The 25,622-nt window shown below is 31.9% G+C and overlaps 1 protein-coding gene and 1 pseudogene across 1 annotated transcript; both read left to right on the top strand.

The window, feature by feature from the left end:
• Positions 1 to 1,750: 1,750 nt before the first annotated feature.
• Positions 1,751 to 5,443, top strand: LOC133179233 (ryncolin-4-like). Its single transcript, XM_061314023.1, has 5 exons — positions 1,751 to 1,901; positions 3,631 to 3,779; positions 4,192 to 4,291; positions 4,578 to 4,742; positions 5,208 to 5,443. Exons 1-5 carry the CDS (start codon positions 1,751 to 1,753, stop codon positions 5,441 to 5,443), a joined length of 801 nt encoding a protein of 266 aa, XP_061170007.1.
• Positions 5,444 to 10,023: 4,580 nt separating this feature from the next.
• Positions 10,024 to 11,141, top strand: LOC133179232 (uncharacterized; annotated as a pseudogene).
• The last annotated feature ends 14,481 nt before the right edge of the window (positions 11,142 to 25,622 follow it).

Raw genomic sequence — 25,622 nt, 5'->3', positions numbered from 1 at the left:
GATATTGATTTTGTACAAGTTTAAATATCTATATAGTATACACATATGAGACAGTTATGATCTAATTTACTGAATACAGCAGAAACAATGTCTCTGATCTTTCTCTTGATATACGGGATTTTCGTGTCCTTGTCCAGTGCCGATGTTCCCAAAGCTCACATTTTTATAAAAGGTAAGTCAGATTGGAAATTTGAAAATATTGTCAAATCATTAATTCCATGTATTAGCGGTGAATGAAATTTAATCACAAAAATTTTGCGTTGAACATTATATTGTTTTCAATTGATGGCTGTTCTTTTTCATCCCTGTGGAATTAAATAAAATAAAATGCAGTGTGTATAAATATACTTCAAATAGAACTCATTTGAACACACAGTCTCTTCAAAGGAATGCTACATTTGTAACCGGAAGTAGAACTCTTTAATAGATAAATCAACAAAATTAATAGCCAACTTGGCTTAAAGCAGTAAACTGCCTCCAGTTATGATTGTCAACCCAGGTAAGGAGATATCTGAACTATGATCAACGCTAAATGAAAACACAGTTGTAAGTTTTATAAATTTAATAAAGTGAGAATTAACCTTTGTAAATGATAACAAATAATAAATAATAATCAAAATTTAACAGAGAATAAAGTCTTTCAGAATTGCACAGGAATAAATAGTTTTATCAAAAATATAATTTAATTTGGCAAGTGAATAACAATAATCTCAATAAATAAATAAGAAGTTCGTGAAAAATTTAATAGGAAAAATGGGAGGAATGTGGAAATCCTGTGAAAAATGAAAGATGCTTAAATAAAAATATCTATGTCCCTACTGAGCCTCCATACTTATGAAAATAAAATGGGCAAAAATATACACAACTGAAAATGCCAATGAGCTGGAAAATGTAAGGAAAATGTGCTGCATCACCCAATACGGACTCTATCTATCAACAATCTAGAGTTGAACTTAAAATAATAATGCTAAATCTGGACTCAAAAAAATATGTAACCTAGAAAATAAACAACACCAAAAATAAATAATAAATAGTGAATAGTGGTTCTAGGAATTAGACCTGTTATCTACATCTCCCTAAACCAGGCTGGACTTGGAAAGGGAACCTAACTTATTTATAAAACCCTAACATCCTAACTAATCATAAAGTGCTCGCTCAGCACGTGCTAAATGAAACCTAGAATGCCGCGTACCTTGAGGTTGGCATAAAATTAGAGATAGTGTGCCATGAGGCTTATCCCTAACCAAGTGAAGTAAACTGCTCGAACACAGCTTTAAATACCCTTGCTAGGCCCAAAAATAAAAGCCAATAAACATCAAAGATCCTACAACTAACTTAACCAATCAGAACACAGCTACCAAAAGTACTATGGAAAGACTTCCAACATGGATGACACTTCCTGTTTAAAAAGTAAAACATGTGGAATGTCAACACATGTCCTAACTTATAAAAGACAAATAATAAAGGGGTTTTACGTAAGTAACAACTGAAAACATAAGGTAAATAGTATTATCAGACTGAAATACCAACAAATACTTGCAAAATATAATTTACGAAACCAGGGCTATGAAATAAAAATCTAAACCACTACACATTGTACAACATAAACTTATTTTCTGATTAGCAATGCACTTTTTCACTAACGAAGAAAGATCATTCTTAATTAAAAAAATCTAAAGATTATTTAAATTGAGTACAAACTTGATCTGATATGGCAAGACTGCAAAAATGTTTTCAATGTGTAGGACATATGGAAGAATCTTTGAAAAAACTACCTTGGAAGTGGACACACAAGAAAACATCGTACAAAGTGAATTCTCCTCTAACGATTGGGGTAGACGTTGTGTCTAGTTACAAAGTTAGGGCAGATGCAGTTGGTGTTGAAGGAATCTTTAACACAAGTATGTATATAATAAATTTTGCTTGCGTTTTCTTTTTTAAGACAGCAATTTTTGGAAAATAGTTGTATTTGAAAAAAAAATTATTTTATAAAATAACTTTTCGGATGAAATCAGCTTATAATATTGCTAATTCTTTGCTTAAATTTTATATGATAAAATTTAAAAAGCAAAAAAATGTAAATACATATAGGAAGTTTCTAAAGAAAATCCGCAATTATTGCGTTGGCTTTCTTGAAAAAAAATTAAACTTACTCTACTGTCGCGGAAGTTATGTTACAGAATTAAGAAAAGTAATTTTAATCTTTTTTTCAGTTATACAAGTTATCATGTAACTGTTTAGCTTTGGGTTAGAAAGACTGACATACTTTAGGAGCACATAATAATTCACCATGATTAATAGCGAATGATCGAATGTAAACATCACCTAATGAAATTCCAAAACCTGAAACTATGATTTTAATTCTTATTTTTTGAACGATTAGTAATATTTCTCTTGGCAACGTTGACTTAAGTGAGATATACTAAGAGTTAACGAAATACAATGTGACGTAACATAGCGTTTTTGAGTTGATACCATTTTTAAAGCGAAAAAATTTAATTCCTGTTTCAACAAAAATACGTATAAATATGATTTATTTATTCATTTTTTTTTTTTTATTAAATCCAACATTGTGTTCATTGGAGCGACTTTATTTTACCGGTCACAAGAAAAAGCGCTAAATAAAGTTATATATATATTTCAAAAAATGAAAAGAAATATCACAGTGTCCGGTAATTAATATGAAAATAAAAAATAACAAGGCAACAATGTTAGTAAAACGTAAGCGCTTTCATTACTTCTTCAGACGTTTTACAATTCAAAACAATTCAAACAATAACTTGCCTTGTTATTTTTTCATTTTCATATATATATATATATATATATATATATATATATATATATATATATATATATATATATATATATATATATATATATATATATATATATATATATATATATATATATGAGGTCGCGTGAACGATCGCAAAAAATTAAAAAAGTACGAGGTTTTTGGCCTTTTTGACCCCTAAATCGAATTTTATGGTTAAAAAGTTAATTCAAAACTTCGTTTTAAATGAAAAAAACGGGAAAATGTTGTTTATTCAGTAAAAAATCAACACAAAAAGTAATTGTCAACGAAACGCATGCTTTGTGATGCTTATTTTCTACTTTGCAATTTTTTTTTCGTGTAAGCAAACCAATAAGATGTCTTTTAAGTGGAATTCAGACCTTCCAAATAATACAGATGCAACTGAATTCTTTATTTATCTAAAAAAAAAAAAAAAACAAGACACTTACCTTAATCTCTCGGATGCTATGCGAGGACTTACTCAGATCTCCCGGGTAGATCCAGGTCCAACTCTTAACAGCCGAATAGTTGTGCAAGAACTAACCCTAATTTCTCCGATGGTGCTAGACTAACGCGAACCAGTCGATTTTACATCATAGTGCAATGAGCGCGCGGATCTTGCATATCAGGGGAAAGTCTACCCGGTTTATTTTCGGTAAACATCCTGTGTTCAAATAAAAGGATATTTATGTTTACTTATGTTTTTCAGCCAAACTTGAGTCAAATAAGTCAAAATTGTTGATAAAAAGACACAAAATTTTATCAGTCTTAGTATACCCATGTAGGGAATGCTTTAGATTTACTATATCTTTTTTGAATGCAATCATTTTGTGAAGGTCATTTCAAGCGGCAGCGTGATTGTGCTAATATTCTCAAGATGCATCCTGGGTTGAAAGGACGTGACGAAGTATACAGTATTTATCCCGATGGCAAGACAAAGAAGCGAGTGTTCTGTGACATGACTACCGAGGGCGGTGGTTGGACGGTATTGAGATAAATTTGATTATATAATAAGAAGAAATAAAACACTCCAGTTTTGATATAAGCTTAAAAAAAACTGTTTCTTACCTTCAATCAGATCATTCAATCGGTATTTCTGTCTTTAAACTTTAATATTGAGATTTTTTCCCATCAAATTCTCGCAAAATGGTATCGATGATCATTATTATTTCTGAGATCAACAGTATTTCTCTATAGCGGATATTTGCTGCATTTGTAATTGACGAATGCTCTTAATAATATGAACGGTTTGGCTAGGAATAGGACAAAAGCAGGAACACTATCTAGATAGTTCTTACTGAAATATTCTAGATATAACATGATTATTTAGTCCAATGTCATATCATCAAATATATTAAAATAATTTTTTTATGAGAATATAATTTTGCAAACAAAAGGTTATTCAGCGACGAATAAATGCTGGAACTACAAATTTTTATCGAACGTGGAAAGACTATAAGACAGGATTTGGCCAAGCACGATTGGATTATTGGTTAGGTAAGTAAAAATCCTGAATTTATATGAAGCTTTTTCATCACAGATGTCATGACTGATACTACACGTACGTACACGTACGTACACAACTATCACAAAAATTGATGAATACAGAAAAAAACGATTTAGGACATGGATGGTCACTTAGTACGGTACAGAATATACCGGTAAAAATTTATCTGAAATTTGCGTACACAAGCATAAGCAAGAACATGTTGATTCAACTCATAATGTGTAGGGTGACATATATTTGTTCTTGAATGTAAATACTTGTATTTACATCTTAAAGGGAACGATGCAATTCACACTCTGACCTCCCATTCAACGCAGGAACTCTGGGTAGATTTAGAACAATTTTCCGGATCTAAAGCATATGCCAGATACTCGAAGTTCGCCATCGATGGTGAAAAAAACAAGTACAAATTGTCAATCAGTGGCTATAGTGGAAATGCAGGTAAATTATCATTGTATAGACGATAAATGCTATGAGGGATTTTAAAATGAATACTATATAGGTATTTAAACTTGTACAAAATCAATATCACATTACAATCATATTGAATATTTTTACATGAAAATATGAAGATAACGAACAGTAATCAAGCTAAAAAAGTCCATTGAAACAATACAAAGTGGAAAAGAGCATACACGGATCATTAAAAACATCAAGGTGTGATCAGGTGCCTTTGAGGAGTAAGCATACCCCGTCGACCGGTCCAGCCCGGCGTGTGCTTCTTTTCATGACTGGGCATAGAAGAAATCCGTAGACAATTCAGTTTGAAAATAATGGCTTGTATGAAAAACGTCAGTCAACATTCGACTTAATGGTAGATTGTACGTATTGTTCGTATTTTAATTTATTTAAGCGATTGATTTGAAATTTCTATGTTTAATTCCATATCACATTTACTTATACTAGGTGATGGACTCAGACATCACAATGGAATCGTCTTTGCTACAAAAGACAGACCTGACAGTTCAAGTTGCACCAAAACGAATCAAGGAGCTTGGTGGTATAATGGATGCTATCATTCAAATCTCAATGGACCGTACCAAAAATCAGCCTTGAACACATACACAGCAATTGTATGGATTCCATGGAAAGACAAGACAGCCTTAAAATCAGCACGGATGATGATTCGTCCAAAAAAATAATGTTGGTGTACAAGTTTATTCTTCTGAGAAATGTCTTTAATTTTTTTAAAATTTAATTCCAATAAAGTGAAGAAAGTCTCTTAAACTTCAACTTTACTTAATAAAGTTTCACAGCTATAAAACTTAACACAGAAAAATAGTAGTCTTGATAATAGTTCTCATAGTTATTTAAGTGCAAAGTTCAAACCTTGAAGGAAAAAAACAACAATAAAAGGTAACTAATCTAGACTCTATTTGCCCTCTTTGAAAACAATTTCGATACCCGAGTATGTATGTTTCTATCTTGCAGTGTCACTGAAAGATATTTTACAAGGATGAAGATAACGAACTGTGATCAATCCCGTAACTCCCTGTAAACGAAAGAAACGGGAACAGGACTGGACATAAAATAATACTATCGTAAACTACTAAAGTAAATAAAAGTTTTCAAAGCGATAACTATAGTAAATCAAAGACTCAGTGATAACTAAAGTAAACCAAAGTGTCGAAGGTATCACTATTTTTAAGTATAGTTTCCATGTGTCAAAGTTATTGGCAGTGATAACTGTAGTAAAACAAAGTGTCAAAGTTGTAACTAAAGTAAATCAAAGTGTCAGAGTTACCACTATAGTTCATTATAGTTTCCATGGTGTCAAAATCATCACTATAGTTATTGATAGTTTACTATAGTTTATCCACCGAACATGTAGTGGAGAACCAACCAATCATTCTCTTGAATCCACATCTTATTCTTTAGATATCAACTTAACTTCGAATTACTGGATTATTTTTGACAACAGTTTTTGGAATTTTCAGGACTGATAGCAAATCATACAGGTTTGAATTGAATTTAAAAATAAAAAAGAAAATTACTTTCAAGAGGTTTCTATGATTCATTTTCACAGAGCTCCTTTACCCTTATGAGAGTTCCACAATTGTATACTTATCTTTATCCAAATTTTGAATCCATTTTTTTTTCATATGGGTGCATAGTGCGGGGATAAGGGCTTGGAGGGCGGTGAAGGTTAATATAAAAATATTTTGACAAGCAACAACAATAAAATATAAACAAACATGCCAGGACTGTCAAAGTTCTATTCAACTGGGTGGTTGATGGTTGTAGAACTTTCGATATCTAAATGTACAAATCGTCAAGATTCTATTCCGGGGGAGAGGGAGGTGTAAAAACATCCTAGAGCGACTAGTGATGCTCTCCGTACTTTCAGTTTACTTGCAAAATTGTGATATGTATGCTACTTCACGTTAAACTATAAAGGTATAAATTCAAATGGTCATTTAATTTTGAAATTACATTATTTAACAGGTTGGAGAGAATACTCGAAATCGGGTATTATCCGTGAAATCGCGTATAGTCCCCGATATCAGGGTATCGTTGAATCCGCGAAATCGGGTATCCCGTGCAACTTTCTGTAACAGCAAAAAATTGAAACAACGGCGCATAATGTCAGTTAGTGTTACATGTACATCAGTATCTTGGGGATTTATTTTTATTGAATCCAATTTATATGGTTGTCTGACAAGTTTAAAATCACACGACAAACACTGCTGGGGTAGCACAGAAGACACGATAGCGTCATTATTTTTCAATACAATTTCTAAAAATAAATAATTACATGTCGTTTGTGTTTATTTCCTAAAATATTATTCCGCAAGCTTAATTTCCTAACTCATGTATTATTCACAAAATGTAAAACTTTGTAGAAATTTAACGACTAACGCAGTGTTATGTTATTTTTACTTAGAAAAGTATGGCACCCCTTTCACGTTAAATTAACATTATTCCTCAGTTGGTAAGTATTTCCCATCGATATAGAAAGCCGACGTTATCGTTAGGGGAAAATAAAATAAATGTTAAAAAAAAAGAATATATGGGGAAGCAGGTCGAAAAATGATATAATATGAAACAAATTTTAATATGTACATGTACTTAAATAGATTTTTAAAAATGTATACAGTGTTTAATTTCTAAAAACGAATAACTACACATCGTTTGTGTTTATTTCCCAATAAATTATTCCTCAAGCTTAACATTGAATGTGTCTTTGAAAGACACATTCAATGTTTTGCTTGCATTTTGATCGATGCAAGCGACGTTACTTTACCTGTATGTGTTTGTGTGGAAATTGAGAGCAAGAAGTCATGTTAAAAGGATTTTTTGGCTTGGGGGGGGGGGGGGTTCATATAAATAAAAAAAATCCAATTCGGATTCATGTGCTAATTTTACATTCCCAATATAGAGCTAATATTCAAATATGAATTTTATATTAAAGATTTCACATATCTTATTTTGTAAATAATTATGAACAAACTGAAATGGAACCTCGAATGTAATTCTTCATCGGATATTAAAATTTCATCATTATATTTAGCTATTTTCAATACTTGTCGTACGTGGTAGAAAATAACAGGTTGCTATTTTAACCTCGTATTGTTTTGGTATATAAGCAATTACTGCATGAATTAATGTATTGGAGATATGAAGAATTCTATTCACTCAAAAGGGCAATATAGGGAATATGATTTTTATTAGTTGAACAGATCTTCTCCCTTTATCTTGCAATGAATATATAACATTCAATGACGTTTAGCACCAAACTCTGTAATGAAATTTTATATATATTTTTAAATTACTTTGAAAGGGGGTGTCCCTTGGACACATGCATAACACATTCGAAGTCGTTTTTTGCTTGTCTGAGATGGGCCGAGTAGTTGCGATCGGACAAGAAATAATTGAAAAATGAATTTTTCCCTAGTAATCAGTAATAACAACCCCCCGAAATCGCCGAAAAATGGTAAAATATTGCCGATTCAGCAAAATTAAACGATCAATAGTTATTTTCTCTCACAAGCTGTGTTGCTAAGAACATCATTGTTGTTGCTAAAACGTTGGAGACATGTTGAATCCTAAGGAAATTTTAATATTTTTTTTAATTACCTTTATTTGTCATTCTCTTTTTGTAAAGCATATGTACTGGTACATGTACATGTACAAGATATATATGGAAGGAATGCAATTCTGCAAATATGTATATATGTAAATGATAAAAAAATCAACTCATGAAAATAGATTCGTGACCCCCCCCCCTCCAAAAAAAGAGTACGTATGTACGTATTATATTGGATTTTTAGCCGTAATTTGAAACATCTTTACCATAAAACAGTTTATACATTTTATAATAAATTTGACTTTACGCACAAGATGAATGTGAAAGCAATTAATGACGCATAATTGGATACGATAGACAGTCCCCTGTTCACACGTGACATTATTTAGTGTGTGAAATATGTTTCCGTATAATTTGAGTTATTTACAAAATGTTCATGTTTGTCGTATTGATGTGGAAATATTATAAATTCCCGACATTGGATATTTTACAGTTTTGTTGTGTTGGGTATGAACTTGAAGAAGTTGCAAAAACTTTTAACATTATAAAAAGTATAAAGCAGAAGGAACGCCTGTTTGGGTGAAGATCATGAAATGCACAAAGCTCCACGGGTTTTTGTCGTCATATGCGCATTAAATAAGACTTCCAGATCGTTACTTGACTAGTGATACCTTAAGATAACATTCATCTATAGGTGAAAATTGACTCGGTAAAATGCGCCATCCCATTGTTTAAGTTTTATAAAGTAATTACACCGCCTATACCCAATTTCGCGGATACAACGATACCCCGATTTCAGGGACTATACGCGATTTCACGGATAACACCCGATTTCAAGTATTCTCTCCAACCTGTATAAGTAAAGATATTTAGACACATTTAGTATATTTTTTGATTAATTAGGAAAAGATATTTATGTTCTTGAATTGTATGTGAGGTATTAATATGCGTGTACTCTTGCTGATAAGAAATGTTTTTGTTTTGAGATTATTTGATTTTATGATTGTTGTAAAACTTCGCTGTGAATGTCTTAAATGCTACTATAATTGTTCAATGTGCGGGTAGTATTAATGATTTGACTGCGGAGACATTCAGTTACAAAGAAGGACTTTTTGGATGAGGATTTTTAGCAGCTCAATGTGCACTGAAACCAAATTTAAACTTTTTAATTAGTGATCTAAGCGTTTTCCTATAACTAGCTATTACAACATTCTATCAATGTAGAGTTTTTTAGGAGGGGGGGGGGTGACTGTGGGAGTAACAGCAATCAAACAGAAACCTTGTTCCCATTTAGGGTAAAAACATTACTCTTAACATCACTAAATTACAGACATGCAATCTTAAAGTCTAAAGTAGTTACATGATTGATTGTTGTTTAACGTCCCATTTGACAATTTTCACTCATATAGAAACGTCGCCGTATGCCGGTGAAGGGCTTCAAATTTAGACCTTTATAAGTACTCAGGACCATTGAGGAGTGAGGATTCTTTGTCGTGTCAACACCTACCATGACACAGGACCTAGGTTTTTAAGGTATCATCCTTAAAAGCGGTTTCATAGTTACATGTTACATAAACAAAAATGATGAAGAATGTCTTTAAGACATCACTACATATACATAAAAATTTGATTTCCTTTCAGCTCATGTTGATTTCCATTTTAGGTAACGAGATTCCAGATAATCAGGGAAAAGAATTTTTCATTGGTTTTATGGAAGCTGACAAAGCCTTGACAGGAGATCGTTCTGGGCTTCCATTAAAACTATTTATTACTACTGCTTCTCATGTTCCCGTGAATGTTAATGTTTCTGCTCCACAAACACTCTTTATCCAGGTCACCAATTTACAGTGCAAGAGGGAATAATAAAGCAGATATTAATTCCAAGGACCCTCAGATTACAGGGAACAGAACAAGCGCAGAAAGCTATTTACTTTTATCATCCCAAGAAATTGTTATTTTTGGAATAAATCAGGCAGATATGTCGACGGATGGTTTTCTTGGAATACCTTCTGATGTTTTAGGAACTAAATATTTCGTTCCAACATTTTCTTCAAATGCACAGAATTTCTTCCAGTCATCAATTCTCATAGTCGGAACAAGGGATGGAACCATGCTGGATATTCGACTACCCTCGAATAACAACATTACCTTACACCTCGAAGGAAAGCATTACAAAAGAAACGACTGGATAAATACAACAATAAACAAATTTGAGACATTGCAACTTCTCTGTCAAACTGATTTATCGGGTACTTTTGCTTCATCGTCGAATAAAATATCCGTTTTCGGATGATCTACCGTAACTTCAATTGGAACTGGATGGTCAAAGGATCACATCATCGAACAAATACCACGTGTCAATGTTTGTGGGAAAAGTTTTGCAATAAAACCATTTCCTGCCAAACATTCTTCGTTTATTGGCGAGTGAGGATAACACTACAGTCGCCATAACAAATAAACAAGCTGTTAACCTTATGAATGGAAAATTTCATGAGACACATGTGAAAAGTTTCTCTTACGTATCTTTAAACAAGCCATTTTTATCTGTGCACTATTTTCCCAGTGGAACATGTAATAAAGATCATCCAAAACCTGGATGTCATAAAGGCGACCCAGCTGTGACATTGATTCCACCAATAGAACAAAATAACACATTCTATTCATTTTTAACACCAGTTTCTTCTCATAATTTAAGTTTTTATAGTATTTTCATGCTCTTTATTGAGGATTCTTATGAAAATGGACTATTACTAGACAACAACTTTGACCTCAATTATTCTCTTTTCAGAGAGATTGTCGCCCTCTTGCAATGAACATTGGGGATGGCGTGGATAATGATTGTGATGGGCGTGTGGATGAGGAGATTTGTGATGATCTCAAAGGTAAATCGTTCAAGCATAGAGAAACTTTATATTATATACTTATATTTGTTAGTATTTCATGTCGATTGATTAGAAATTTGATTTCTTTCAAAACTCTTGATAAATTGTTTCATTTTTTTTTTAATTTTCAAGGTAACGTAAATATTAATCTTTTAAAAAATTGTAAGCAATTGAAATCAACAGCTTCTAGAACGACAAAACTGCAAAATGATATCTTGTTTACTTATAATTTCAGCATAGTTTTAAGGCTTAATTACAAGTTTACGGAAGCCCTAAAGGGACATTGACTTACTTGTTATGACTTATTTGTTATAAATAATTTGTTGTAACTTATTTGTTACGACTTTTTTGTTGCTGGTTATAACTAAGTGTAACGTAGCTATGGAGAACATGTGGCTGGGCTTACGTGTATTATTAAAATATGTTTAGTCCTAGTTTAACTGTGGTTTTTGATTTATTAATTGTGGTTTAACGTCCAGCACTGTTGTGGCCACTAAATTCTTATCTGTTTATATCTTGCAACTTTGTTGCTACAACTTAATTTTTATTTGTTAATTATTATTTGTTATTTCTTGTTACTTAATAGTTATTTCTAAATTATTTGTAACTTCCAGTTTGCATAATGATTGAACTCATGAACACAACTACTATTTTATCCAATAAATTCAAAGACAAAATATTACCTTCTTCTTTTCTGAAACTACACGTAGCCTCCATCTTTCACACCACGTTTTGGGTTGAGTAAATGTGTGATAACAAATTTAGAATAACAAGAATTAACAAGTCATAAGAATTTAGTCAAAACACCTAAGAAGTAAGTAAATGTCCCTCCAGGGCTTCCGTACAAGTTTCATAATATTTTTCGTCAAAAAGTATAAATATTTAAACAGAGTTGTATTTTCTCAGAATTTTTTCCGAGATAAACGTGTTTTTCTAATATGATGAAAGATGATTAAATTCAAATCAGAGCTTTGATTTTATTAAATGTTTTTTTTTAAACTTATAATGAAAAAAAGAATTTAATTTGCAGATAACGATGGAGACGGGCGAAAAGATGAAGAGTGTTTTAAAGCATTAAGCAATATTTTATCACTGATGTTATATTTCGAAGTTTATATGTAAAAGAAGTTTTAATAAAATTTCGTTTTTTTCCCCTTATTTCCAGTTCGTGGAAAAAAGCTTATCGATCGTCTAATTATATATGGTATGTCAATTTTCATTTTGTTTTTGATTTCTTTGGACTAAAAATATGCCTAGACTCATTTAACGTGAGGGGAAATTGACTTCTGGTTCATGAATGCAAATAACTGAAAATATGTATATGATATATTAAATATATGTGCAAATATTTAAACAAACTTTTCGAATTTTGCTGATATGAATAAGGAGGATGTTACACATTTTTATATTCAGTGTATTTGTTTCACGGCCCAGTCAGTGTAATTTTAACTTGATCTTCACAACACATCATGTTTATCTTCACAACACATCAAACTTTCGTAAAAAGCGCTGCTTGGCTATTTTTGTATCCTTTTGTTTTCATCTGATTATAGTATTTTCACTTGAACATACTTAGTTTTGGCAGGTTCCTGGCTAACAATAATAAAATTCAGAAAGCAAACAGCTATGTAATTCTTCTCTTGCACACAGTATGCAGGAGGGGATCGTGTTTTGAATCAGCATTTATGAGGGACCCTTTTGGTATTACCGCTATTAAGTATGGAACGCTAAATTAACATATATTCAAATATTTGAACCTATCTTCAAATAATTGAACCTATCTCTAAATGAATTGAAGATAGGTACAATTGAATTAAAGATAGGTCTAAATGAATTAAAGATAGGTGTAAATAATTATACCTATTTCTAAATAAATACACCTATCTTCAATTCAATTAAAGATAGGTTAAATAGAATTATACCTATCTTTAATTCAATTAAAGATAGGTTCAATTGAATTATACTTATCTTCAATTCATTTGAAGATAGGTACAATTGATTTGAAGATAGGTACAATTGATTTATAGATAGGTACAATTGATTTAAAGATAGGTATAATTGAAACATATCCGCAAAGGATTTGAAGATAGGTACAAATCAATTATACCTAGGTTCAATTCTTTTTCTGTTATTGAAAATAATGAAAGCTCCCTCTAACAGCGTCTTGAACAAGGAGGGAACTGCGCAAACCATTTTATAGGGAGTAGTTGTTATTGTCAGTGTCTTTATAATTAAAGATAGCTTCAATTCAATTGCACCTATCTTTAGATCCATTATACCTATCTTTAATTCATGGCATTTGTACCTATCTTCAAATCAATTGTACCTATTTTTGAATGAATTAAAGATAGGTAAAATTGAATTAAACCTATCTTTAATTTATTTGAAGATAGGTACAATTGATTTGAAGATAGGTACAATTAATTAAAGATAGGTTCAAATATTTGAATATATGTTAATTTGGCGTTCTATAATTAAGTGATACAACCTATTCGAATAAATGATACCACCTATTACATAATGAGATCACCTATTCAAATTGGTAAATATCATATCCAGCATTTGTATTGTTGATTCGAATTAGTAATATAAACTATTCGAATAAGTGATGTATCCGAAAAAGTATATCACCGATTTAAACTTTATTTGAAAGAACAACTGCTTCAAGGACTATTTACGTACTGCAATTTAAGAGGTGTTAAGGACAGTCTCTATGTGCACAAATAATAAGCAGAAAGTATCGGTAACTTTAACAAAACTGACTTCATGTAAAACTGAATTATAAATTACTTCACAGATACACTGCACCAATAACCTTCTATGTTGAAATATTACCTATTCGAACAGATAATATCTCCAAATTAAGTGGTGATATCACAAAATTTCGCATTAGTAATATAACTCATTTATGGTAAATATGTGATTTAGCTCATTGAATAAAAGGTGTCTCACAAACATTTCATGGAACTGTAATTCAATGCTTTTCCATTTAAAGTATTTTGCTTTTTTAAGTTCGATGAGTGACATGTATGTTACAAATATTCTTTGGTAGCATAGATTTCACAGTTAATTTTCCATTGCTGAATGAATAAGCAGGAACCATTGAATGTTTTGTCACTTATCCCCTATAAGACCCGTTTTTGTGTCCTACTGAAACATCTGTTTCTCAAATAATTTCATTTTTACATCATTTTATAAACAGATATGCAGATGAGTAAGGATCCACAACGACCAGCCTGGTTAACCTACATCGAGTATGGAATTGGTGTCCTTACTGGTTATTATTGGAGCCATTGGTGCGTGCTGTAATAAATGCCTGTATCTGTTGGCAAAACGCGATGACGACGAAGATGAAGAAGCAAACAGACGGAAAAGAAATAAAAAAGCTAAGCATGCTTTTGAAGCTCCTGCTACTAGGCTGATGTATATGTAGATTTACGAAAGTCAGCAACAACGAAAAAATGTAGATTGCGAAGATTGGACTATATTTTTAAACTTATAAATAAAAAAATAGGACTATTGCGTTTTTACACCATTTTTATTTTGATTACTTTTTTTGCTTTTAATATTGATTCTTGTCAGGTTTTTGACTAATTAAAATATTCAAAAGATTCAACATATTCAAAAATTTAAATTAGGAATAGCTAAATTAAATTATATATCTAAATTTAATTTGGTGGTATTGTTTGATAGACCTTATGTGGTATCCTCTTTTTACACAAAACTATATATATATATATATATATATATATATATATATATATATATATATATATATATATATATATATATATATATATATATATATATATATATATATATTAGTATAAAGCACTAAAAATGACCAACGACACGAACAATAATAATTGTCAAATTTTCGGGACAACCTGTCCCTTCCTCAGGACAAAGAAAAAAGTTAAGAAGTCATAAAAACAAAGGAAATAGAGAAGCAAAAACAACTAGCACTACTACTAAACTACCAAACACTAAATATTTACAATGTTACATGTTTAATTTTGAGTTTATAAACAGTTGTGAACAAAGAAATCCGGAGCGCTATGAATTGCGTCCGGTCTATCGGGTGTAATCTGGTGAAGTGTGATTTACATAATTGAACGAATTAATTATCGCTAATTAATTACGGTCAACAGTAAATCGTACATTGTCTTATTCTCTCAAAATAGCGTAACTCTACATGATAAAAAGAAATTAAAGAAAAATAATATGGAAGGACAATTTTGAAATATGAATTTGGATATATTATAAATTTGGAAATCGGAAAAAAGAAATAAACAAACATGTGAGCTGTAAATATTTGGGTAGGTTGTTCCAGGATTACTAATACGAATTGACGGTAAAGTTTATACTATATAGAGAGAATGAACTTGTTTGTTACAATCCGGGATTGGGTCTAGTTCACGTTCATCCTGGTGAAGTCATTAAGTTTGTTAATACCATTAGGGCGGAATGACTTCAGCCTGTGCATCCAGAACTTTTCTTTGCCTTTTCTCTGCGCGTCTGTCCATCTTGGATTATGGTCAATAACCACTACTGTCATGTCCTCCCATTTGTGACCTTCAAGGTTGAAATGTTCCCCAACGGGTTCATTGAGTTTTTTGGTCCTAATGGTAGAACGGTGATTATTGACTCTCCTGCGGAGATCTCCTGTTTCACCAACATACTGTTTGGAGCAAACTTTGCAACTGATGAGATAAATGCAGTTGTCTGTTTGACAGGACAAATTCCCTAGTATTTTGTAGCTGCGGCCTGTAACGGGGCTGTTAAAACTGTCTGTGTCAGAGCTGTACTTACAGAGAAGACATCTTCTGTCAGAGCAAGTTTTAAAGCCCCCGTTAGGTAATGGATTGTCCAATCTGGTTCTTACTACCATGTCCTTCAGGTTCCTCGGGCGTCTGTATGCAGCCAATGGGGGCTCCTTAAAGACCTCTGCCATTCGTTTATTTGAGTGGAGAATTGGCAGATTCTTTTGAAGGATACCGCTGAGGTTCTTAAGGACGGGATGGTATGTGGTTACCAGAGGGACCCTGCCGCTATTGTCTTTTTCCTTGTAGCGTAATAGGTTTTGCCTGTCATGTCCCGCCATCTCATCAATAGCAGTTTGTACGGTTCGGGCATTGTAGCCTCTCTTGCATAAGTGGGACTTAAGGAGACCGCTTTGTTCTTGATATAAGGCAGGGGATGAACAGATGCGCCGAATTCTGGTGGTTAGACCCTTAGGCACACCCTTAAATGTGTGTGGGGGATGACAGCTCGTTGGCATAAGATACAGATGGGAATCTGTGGGTTTCGTGTGGAGACTGAACTCGATTTCACCATCAGTCAGGGTAGATGTAGTATCTAGGAATATGTTTTTCGAATTAGATACGTCTACTGTAAATTTGATAGACTGATGAAAGGTGTTGGCAAACGAAATGAATGCCTCGAGGCTCTCGCGACATGACAGTAGTGGTTATTGACCATAATCCAAGATGGACAGACGCGCAGAGAAAAGGCAAAGAAAAGTTCTGGATGCACAGGCTGAAATCTTTTCCTAATTTCATGGAAAGGTGTCTTAGAAAGGTGTATAAAAAATGTTTATTTTAATGTTTATCAAAGACATTATTCATTTTAAGACACTGACTGGAAATTCTTTGATGAATAAAACGAATATCTTGGTAAATTATGCCCTCACAAACTACTAACAATTCACATTGAAACAACGATGGTCTTCGTGATGAATCTTTTAGGACTGAGGTGCATCACACACTTATTCCTCGATTGTTTTTTACAAATAAACAGACTGAAACTACAGAATATCATAATATGTATAAATTTTCTTTTTTTGATCATCGAAGACTAGTGTAATGGCATTCTTGCCTTGGATTTGTTACATGATTTTGAAATTAAAAAAAAATGAAATAAGAAAATGTTAACAGTAGTCATGAAAAAACTTCGATCTGAAATGCTTATTTAAACTGCTGGGTCATATAAGTATGTTCATTTGAATTTTTTTCATATTGCATCAATTTCTGTAAAATTATTTAAGACATTCAGACATTATCGCTACATTGAACGACAGAATTAAACAGACTTGGTGAACTCTTAGTGTGCTTCACTTTTACCTTGGTAATTATTTTTTGTTAACGCTGATTATAAGTCCATGTGCACTTAAAATAGACCTATGCCATTTTAAAGCCATGCAGCTAATGCATTCCAAAACTCTTCAAATATTCTCTACAGGTGTCCCAACCAAAGATAAACGATAGGAATCAGTTATAAGACCGATTGGTTGATCCTTTAGACCGTTAATCGATGTGAAATGATTAAGTGTGTTCATGTTTGAATATTTATAAAAGAGCAATACAATTTATTTAAAATATGCCATATCTTAAAAATGTATTTCACAAATTCTCATGATGAGTAAATGACAGTTGGAGGAAAACTTCTGCTGTACACGAATATCTAATTTCGTGCTATTTCTTTCATCTGGTTTTGAGAAGTAGTATATGTATTATCCAAGTATTGAACTTCCAGGTCCTGAGTAGGAAGCAGAAAAGAATTATTTAATAACTTTTCATATTGAAATTTAAAAAAAAAAAACAGGTAAATAAAAAGGTAATAAATCGACATTCAACAGAGAAATCAAACTATAGAAACTTACCTTGTGTATTATTGTGGGCTAAAAATATACAAATTAAAAGAGTATGTACGCTTATAACTTTTGATCTAAACATGCTGTCAATTGCAAAATAGAATAAGGTGTTATGAAACAGAGATTTTGGTTTATTGGAGTTTTCACTTCTAATTTTACAATAATGGTTATTTATTATACAATTATGGACTCTTTTGGTGGTGAATATGGTTTGTTATTCACCAGAAAAATATCAATATTGACCGAAGCGAAGCTATTTATAGACTATATAATAATACACTTTGTTCATTGAAAGTATCCGTATTGTTAGCATTTGGTATTAAGGTTCGAAAGGGGATTCAACATTTTTAAATAACAATGGATGACATTTTTTTAAAAAGGAATATTATTGCTTTTCCTCTAATTCAGTGGAGCATTTGCTAATTGATATATATATAAATCCCAAAAATCTTGTTCAGATCTTAGCTAAAACATTTCCTATCCTATTATTATGCTTCCTGTCAGTTTGTCTCTATATAGTCAATACCCAACTATTTTCGCATAGTGGTCTAAGGATTCACATAGCGTAAGCATACTATGCCGAAATAGAGCACGGCTTCTTTTTGTGAAGAAAATCCGACAGCGCCGGGGATCGAACTCACGACCTCGAGATTGTCAGTCCAACGCGCTACCGATTACGCCACAGACGCCGTTATCTATAACACTGTATTATATAATATGTATATAAACTTAGTTTCAAATATTTTACACTAAAAGAAAAACAAATAAACAGAATAATTTTTATAAAATAGTATCTTGCAATTTTTACCCTTCACACAACTAAAATTGTCTGAAACTATCTGTACATGGAACATTCAAAATTAAAGAAAAAAGATTATGACGTACATGTAGCACAACGTGACGTCATAATAGGGGTGTACTAACATGAATGTAAGAGGTGATGAAACATTGGAAATGGAGAAAATATTGTCGTTTTTTAATATACAACAGTCAGCATAATAATAACAATAGTGTTGTACTTTGTAGCCAGTTGTCTAACTATTTCAAAAATTACTCCATTATACCAGGGGTAGCACTTAACCAATCTTAAATGAAAGGGAATGCTTAAGCATTTTTGTGGTATAGAAAGTTTTAATGATGTTAAGAAGAAAATCAGTGGGTGCAATTTGTGAGATACCCCAACAGAAATTAATGTACTGGATTGACTTAAATATCATGTAAATTTTGTGAACATAAATGGATAGTTTGGCTACCTTCCTTTTCGCAAGGACTTCTGAGTTATTGCTTGGAATTATCATATCAATAAGTAACAAGTCATAGTACTCATCATTCTGTACTGATATTCAAAGGATTCTTCTCTAAAATGTCATCAAAATCTTAAAATATTTATTTTGGTTTGAGATTTTTATGAAAAAGAGCTAACTAGATCATTATTTTGACCACACTGAATACAAAACAAGTCCAACAATGGAACTTAAACGATGTTTAAGGAAGTTTGATGCTGGTTGTGAAGAGCGAATTTGATAGTACTCACGAGAACAAAATCCACAATAAGCCGGACAATTTAGTCTCATTACGTCTTGAAGGTGAGGATCCGTACAATATGCTTTCCCAGCTACACTACAATTACTCGCCATGTCCACACAGTTCGGTAGATGTAAGTCTTAAAAAATGTTTGATATAATTAATTTTTTTCTTAAAAGAGGGTTTTTAGAAAAAGCCTCATTGAAAGCTTTTGTGATATTTAAAAAAAAATGCATCATTGTAACACAAAAAATGTTATTTTCTTAATTCATACTTATAATTTCATTGGTATCTTCTGTAAAAAAAAAAAAAACTTGAACAGAGAACTCCACCACCTTTTAATGGCTATTGGGTATCTTCGAGTGTTCTCATACATGTAAAAAGTTTCTTCGTCATAAAACTGTTTAATCTTGATTAATATCAGAAAAATATTAAACCACATATTTTTTCTACATGCATAAAATACGTGAAGCATGTTTATACTGACAAGGGCAGACTCCACAGTAGTGTAAACAGTAATGCCGAGTAAAGGTATTCCAGACATATCCCTCACATCCAAGCTTCCCACAGTCGGCCATTTTGTCCACACAAGCACCATCTTTGAAAAAAAAAAAACCATTGAGTAACTTACGTATTTGGAAAAAAAAGGTCTTATCTCCGAATAAGAAATTAATATAGAATGAAAATACTTAATGTTTCTTATGTTCTGTAAACATGAACTCATTCAAACGAAAGTATCCACAACTATATTTTTCTTTATATTCTGGATTTAGGGGGAAAATATACACATATTGACATAGTCCGAGTTCTATTATCATTCCAACAGTGTTTCACTTTTTTTGATCAAGCCTGCTAAAGTTTCACAAGGTGATCTCCATATTTGTCATCGATTGGATGTTTGATTTTAATGAAAGAATACTGTTTTGCATATTAACAGAGAAGTTGACAATGGCTTTTATTGAGCACGTGTTGTTGCTTATTACAATTGTGAAAAATCGTAAAAAAAATCACGTTTTGCGAATGAAACAGAGAACCCAGCAATAGAGTGATTAAACTGACCAGTCGCATTGAATGATTGTTTACGAGTACTACATTTGCAGGAAGCAGCAACACGTGGCCAGTCAAAATCCATTTTTCTTATGCAAAGTAGTATTCATTTCATTAAGATCAAACATCCAATCGGTGAGAAATATGGTGATCAACATTTGAAACTTAAGTACGTTTCATTAACAAAATGACACGCTGTTTTTAGAATGATAGTATTTTATATGCAAAGTAGTATTCTTTTCATCCAACCGATGAGACACATGGTGATTAAACAGGTGAACTTTTAGTACGCTCGATCTAACAAAGTGACACGCTGTTACTGGAATGACTATAATTTTTGACACGTTTCGCATTATTTTAACGGAATACAAGTAAATTTGATGCAAACCACCAAATCGGCCGCAAACAAAATGTAGCATTTAAAAAAAAGTATTTTCACAAGTAAGCTTTCAAGGAAAGCGCAAGATATTCAAAGCTGAAAGAGTTAACATTTTTATTTCAGGATAGAACCTCGTCTCCCCCCCCCCCCCCAACACCCCCGCCCCCGAAAAAAAAGGAAGAAGGAAAGATAAAAAAAAAATTGTAACAAAAAGGAAATCTACAGATGAGCCACGTGCTGATAGCCAAATCTTTGTCACGTGATCATGCCGATGATTCCTGCAGACTATGCAGCATGGCGCAGTGATGGACATCACAATAAATGAAAAGTGTAGAAAAAATATCCTAGTTTTATTCGCAGCTGAAGCATATACAAAATCATTTTTACTAGTTTAACAAACATTTCATTTTTTAAATTCATCACTTTTACAATGTACAACTGTAATTATTATCCGGAAAATCATAACGATTTGTGTTCACATTTTATACTCTCCCATGTCGGGGAGTACCTATTGTAAACCCATTTTATATAATCATAAATTAATAATTATCTGATGAAGAACGAAAATTGAAAAAATAAATAATAACAACATCTAAGACTTTATTCGTATCACGTTTTTAAAATATTTTACTCTAATTTTAATACATGTTACCATCAACGAATTAATTTACCAAACTAAAAAAGAAATTACACCTCATTTCCCCATGCGCACTTTCTAACAAAATCACAAATAGATCGGCCGCTCCTGCGGCCGATAATGAAACAAATATATATCCTTAAAAAATGATGAATAGGAAAAATCGTCATCTTCTACTCCGAGTTCTGGGTATCTAAGTTCTAGGGAATTCATTCATTGTGTTCTAGAATAGTGTTTTAAGAACTCAGCAGTAAGTCTATTTTTCAATTTTATTTGAATTAAATATTGAAAAAAAGGTTACTTGCCAACAGTGAAGACAATCAATAATCCTAGAAATGCATACATGATCTAAAAAAAACCCAAAATTTTCAATCAGTATTCTTTCCCTGTAGATGGTTAATCGGAGATCTTAGGTTAAAACGTCTATCAAGGCACGGTCAATATCAAGTTCTCTGTAGAACAAGTTTCTATGTTATCTTTACAGAAAATACAGGTGTATTCACGGGCATTTATCATGCTTACCTTAGTAAAATTATAAATACATTGAAATTTTATATCTAAAATAATAAAATTTTCTGAAACAATATCCTTTTATACTAAGAATTTTTCATGTATATTTTTATTTAACTTGCTGTGTAATGCTTAACTGACATAAAATCATGCAAGAAAGCTAAGAGTAGACTACAAATTTAAAGTATTCGAAGTTAGGTCAAAGTCCCCAAGGAATGTTTTTCTTTTAAGGAATGTTTTTAAGTTTTGTGTGAGTTATTGGTGTGTAAATCTTGTCACGTAGGCATATTTCATGAAGCGCGCTAGTGCTTCATAAAAAATAATGTATGCCTAAGTGCAAGTCTTAAAACATTCCTTATATTTACATTTTACAAGTTTAAAAGCACCAATAATATACTCAATATTTGAATTTCTTGCTGCCCTATATCGTTACATTTTTATTTACGTCTCTGTAGCCTGTGACGTCACTTTAGCGCGAGTTTCACCGTGTATATTTCTACGCTTGAGTATACACAAAAATGACTTTCAAATCAATTTCACAGTTGGCTTAGTAGAAAAACACAGCAAATGTAAATATATCTAATTATTAAACGTATAATCCAACTCTAACATCTTAAAGGATATTGTATTTCTTTAGCTTTCCCATAGTACTATTTTTCTGAAATTATGTTTTCATTTGAATTTCAATTAGAATTTCACTCTTTTAACGATTAAAAATATGCTTAAAAGCTAAATGATGCATATTGCTGTTTATCCATGTTTAGAATATGATATGTAGCATAAAATACTAGACATATAACGGTGAAGCTAATGAACAGTGATCAATCTCATATATCAATTGAAGAATATGAATTGTGAACAGGCCAAAATACAAACTCTTGAAAACACCAGAGAGGTGATCAGGTGCCTAGGAGGAGAAAACTTTCCTTATTGACTGGTCACACCCGCCCTAAGTCCTCTGTATTAATTGATAAACTAAAGTTAGTCAAAATGGTATAAAAACAATGTCCTATCATGCGTTGGAAAAAATGTCAATCAAAACATGACTTAACGGTTAGTTGTATTTGCAAGCAATGACATTATAACGACCAATAGAATTTGTGAAATGCCGACTTTAAACGGAGATAGCTGAAATCCCTGCATCATCATATTCTTTGTCATAAACCTGTCTCTGTTTAAAATTAATCACACTCAGAATATGTTCTTGAAAATCGAATCAGTTGAGAGACATAAACACCATATTTAAGTGACTGTGGAATATTGTTAAATAAATACAAATTTATTTATATCATAAAGCTTTGTTGTTAGCTAGATTACCATTGACGTCTTTTTCTAGGAAAATATCCAAATATGAAACAGATGTGTCAGACTTTGTGGTACCTTTCATTTCAAGCTCACTGGAATATATCGTGTCGACATACTATTAAACAGAAAACGGAAATCTTTTATAACTACTGTAAATCGATTTTTTTTATCTCTGATTTGAAGTTATTTTATTGTTTACAAACTTTCACAAATGGGATTGGACCAAAGCTTAAAAAAATATTAAGCCTTTTCCTTATATGTTTAGAATGATATTTTTAAAAAAAGTCTTTCTACAAGACAAATATTTATTATGTCTATACTTCCTGTATAAAAATTATAAGTATTTCTTTCGCTTTAATGTGTATTATTTCTCCAGAATGATTTACCTGGAATTTATTTGGACCTTTTGCATCTTTTCAACTGTAATATCAGACAGTAAGTTCAATTGTTAATCATATTCCTTTCATGTATCAATGCATGGTATTTTCATTATAAAAGGTAAGCTATCATAATGCTTTTAAAATATTCTGTGTGTCCCAAGAGAGTTCTTACTGTGCAACAAACAATACATATATGTTACGAATGGTTTACACTAAGATATATCCACAAGTAATCTGAAACATGAATTGAAATGGTCTCACATTAATATACTAAGATCTGTATGTGACATTAAAACTGTGTTTCAAAAAACTTACAATAGGTAACACGTGGTAAAGTAAAATTCTAAAAGCTGAACTTTATACTTCAGTTTTTGTCAGGTACTACTAATTAAGAATGTTATGCTGGAAAAGAACGATCAAGACTTTTTTTCATTTAAGGGTCTCCCTTCATTTAAGGTGATATTTAAGAAATGGCTAAAATTGGATGGGCTCACTTGAAAATATTTTCTACATCATAATGACCAGAGGGTAAACTACTTAATCGCTTTGTTAACAATTTGGTCATACATTAGAACAGAGTCATAAAGTTACTTTCAGGCAAGCAAATAAATCCGGAGAGTGGTATCACATTGTCAAACTGGTGATATCATGGACATTTCGATGGCAAAGATAACAGACTTAGAAATTACTTTAAAACGCTACAGTTTTGGTCTGCTTTTAATATGGTTTGGCATACAAGAAGACAATTCCAAGAAACACATTTTAATGCATCGGTTTTTGATTTTGATGAACAGTGTTGCCATGGTTACTAAAATATTTCTGTGAATTTCCTTTAAAACGTTACTCCTCCTACAGTTTTGGTCTGCTTTTAATATGGTTTGGCATACAAGAAGACAATACCAAGAAACACATTTTAATGCATCGGTTTTTGATTTTGATGAACAGTGTTGCCATGGTTACTAAAAATATTTCTGTGAATTTCCTTTAAAACGTTACTCCTCCTACAGTTTTGGTCTGATTTCAATCTAATTTAGCACACAATTATAATACACTACGATACATAATATGTATTTCGGTTTTTGATTTCAGTGAATGGTGTTGTCATGGTTACTTAAAATAGAAATTTCTGTGAAATACTTTCAAAACGCTTCTCCTCCTAGAGTTCTGGTCTGATTTCAATATTACTTGGCACAGAAGTAGACTACACTAAGATACATAATTCTATTTATTAATTCATGTTGCAAAGTTTCAAGTGCTACTTTGTTATACGTACAGACCAGTAGAGCTACAGTCTCATTAGAGACTTCTGGTTTATGTATTCTTGATCATTGCAACCTCTCATCCTCTGCTGAAGGATTTTGAAGACATTATGTCTTTTGAATGTGTTATTTATTTAAATAAGAAAGGTTATAATCAACCAATTGTACAGTTTGAGAAGTTCCTCACCAATATCAATTGCTGTATGTGCGAAATCAGTATCTACATCATATATTAAATAATCGGTACCTTATTTCGTGGCTAATATTTAAGCAAGATTTAATTATAGCTAATTTATTACCCCCAACATATTTTATCTTAATTATCTATTTTCTATACTTGAAACGTCGGTGATGACTTACGATTTGTTTTAGAAATGAAAATTAACTGCATTTAAGTATCGACATTTCCCGTATTGAAGCTTCTTTGTTTTGCACACATCGAAATAATCACTACTTGTAAGACATCGAGATAATCACAACGTCTTAGACATGTCCACAATACCTGAAATATTATTGTGTACAAAAATCATGCATATTCAAAAAACAAAACAAAAAAGATGCCGTTTTTTAAGACAGCAAATCAGTAAAACTTCGATGTATAAATCTCCTTTACTTCCTCGCTCATTGTAAAGCCAAATCAGGACAGATACATATACAAGCATAAACCCTTTCGGTCTTTGCCTAAAGGAAAATTGCTTTAATCATAAATTTTAAGCAAT

The sequence above is a fragment of the Saccostrea echinata genome, unplaced genomic scaffold, assembly GCF_033153115.1.
Source record: "Saccostrea echinata isolate AGI-Se365-2 ecotype Australia unplaced genomic scaffold, CSIRO_AGI_Sech_v1 ptg000004l, whole genome shotgun sequence".
NCBI classification, from domain to species: domain Eukaryota; kingdom Metazoa; phylum Mollusca; class Bivalvia; order Ostreida; family Ostreidae; genus Saccostrea; species Saccostrea echinata.
The sequence above is the reverse complement of the archived record's forward strand: the minus strand, read 5'-3'. Positions and strand labels throughout refer to the sequence as shown.

Bases quoted from the DNA above. Each gene is read 5' to 3' on its own strand.
- LOC133179233 (XM_061314023.1), top strand. From the start codon at position 1,751: ATGGAAGAATCTTTGAAAAAACTACCTTGGAAGTGGACACACAAGAAA. The intron at 1,902-3,630 runs GTATGTATATAA...CATTTTGTGAAG, and splicing joins TGAAGGAATCTTTAACACAA to GTCATTTCAAGCGGCAGCGT. The intron at 3,780-4,191 runs GTATTGAGATAA...TGCAAACAAAAG, and splicing joins CCGAGGGCGGTGGTTGGACG to GTTATTCAGCGACGAATAAA.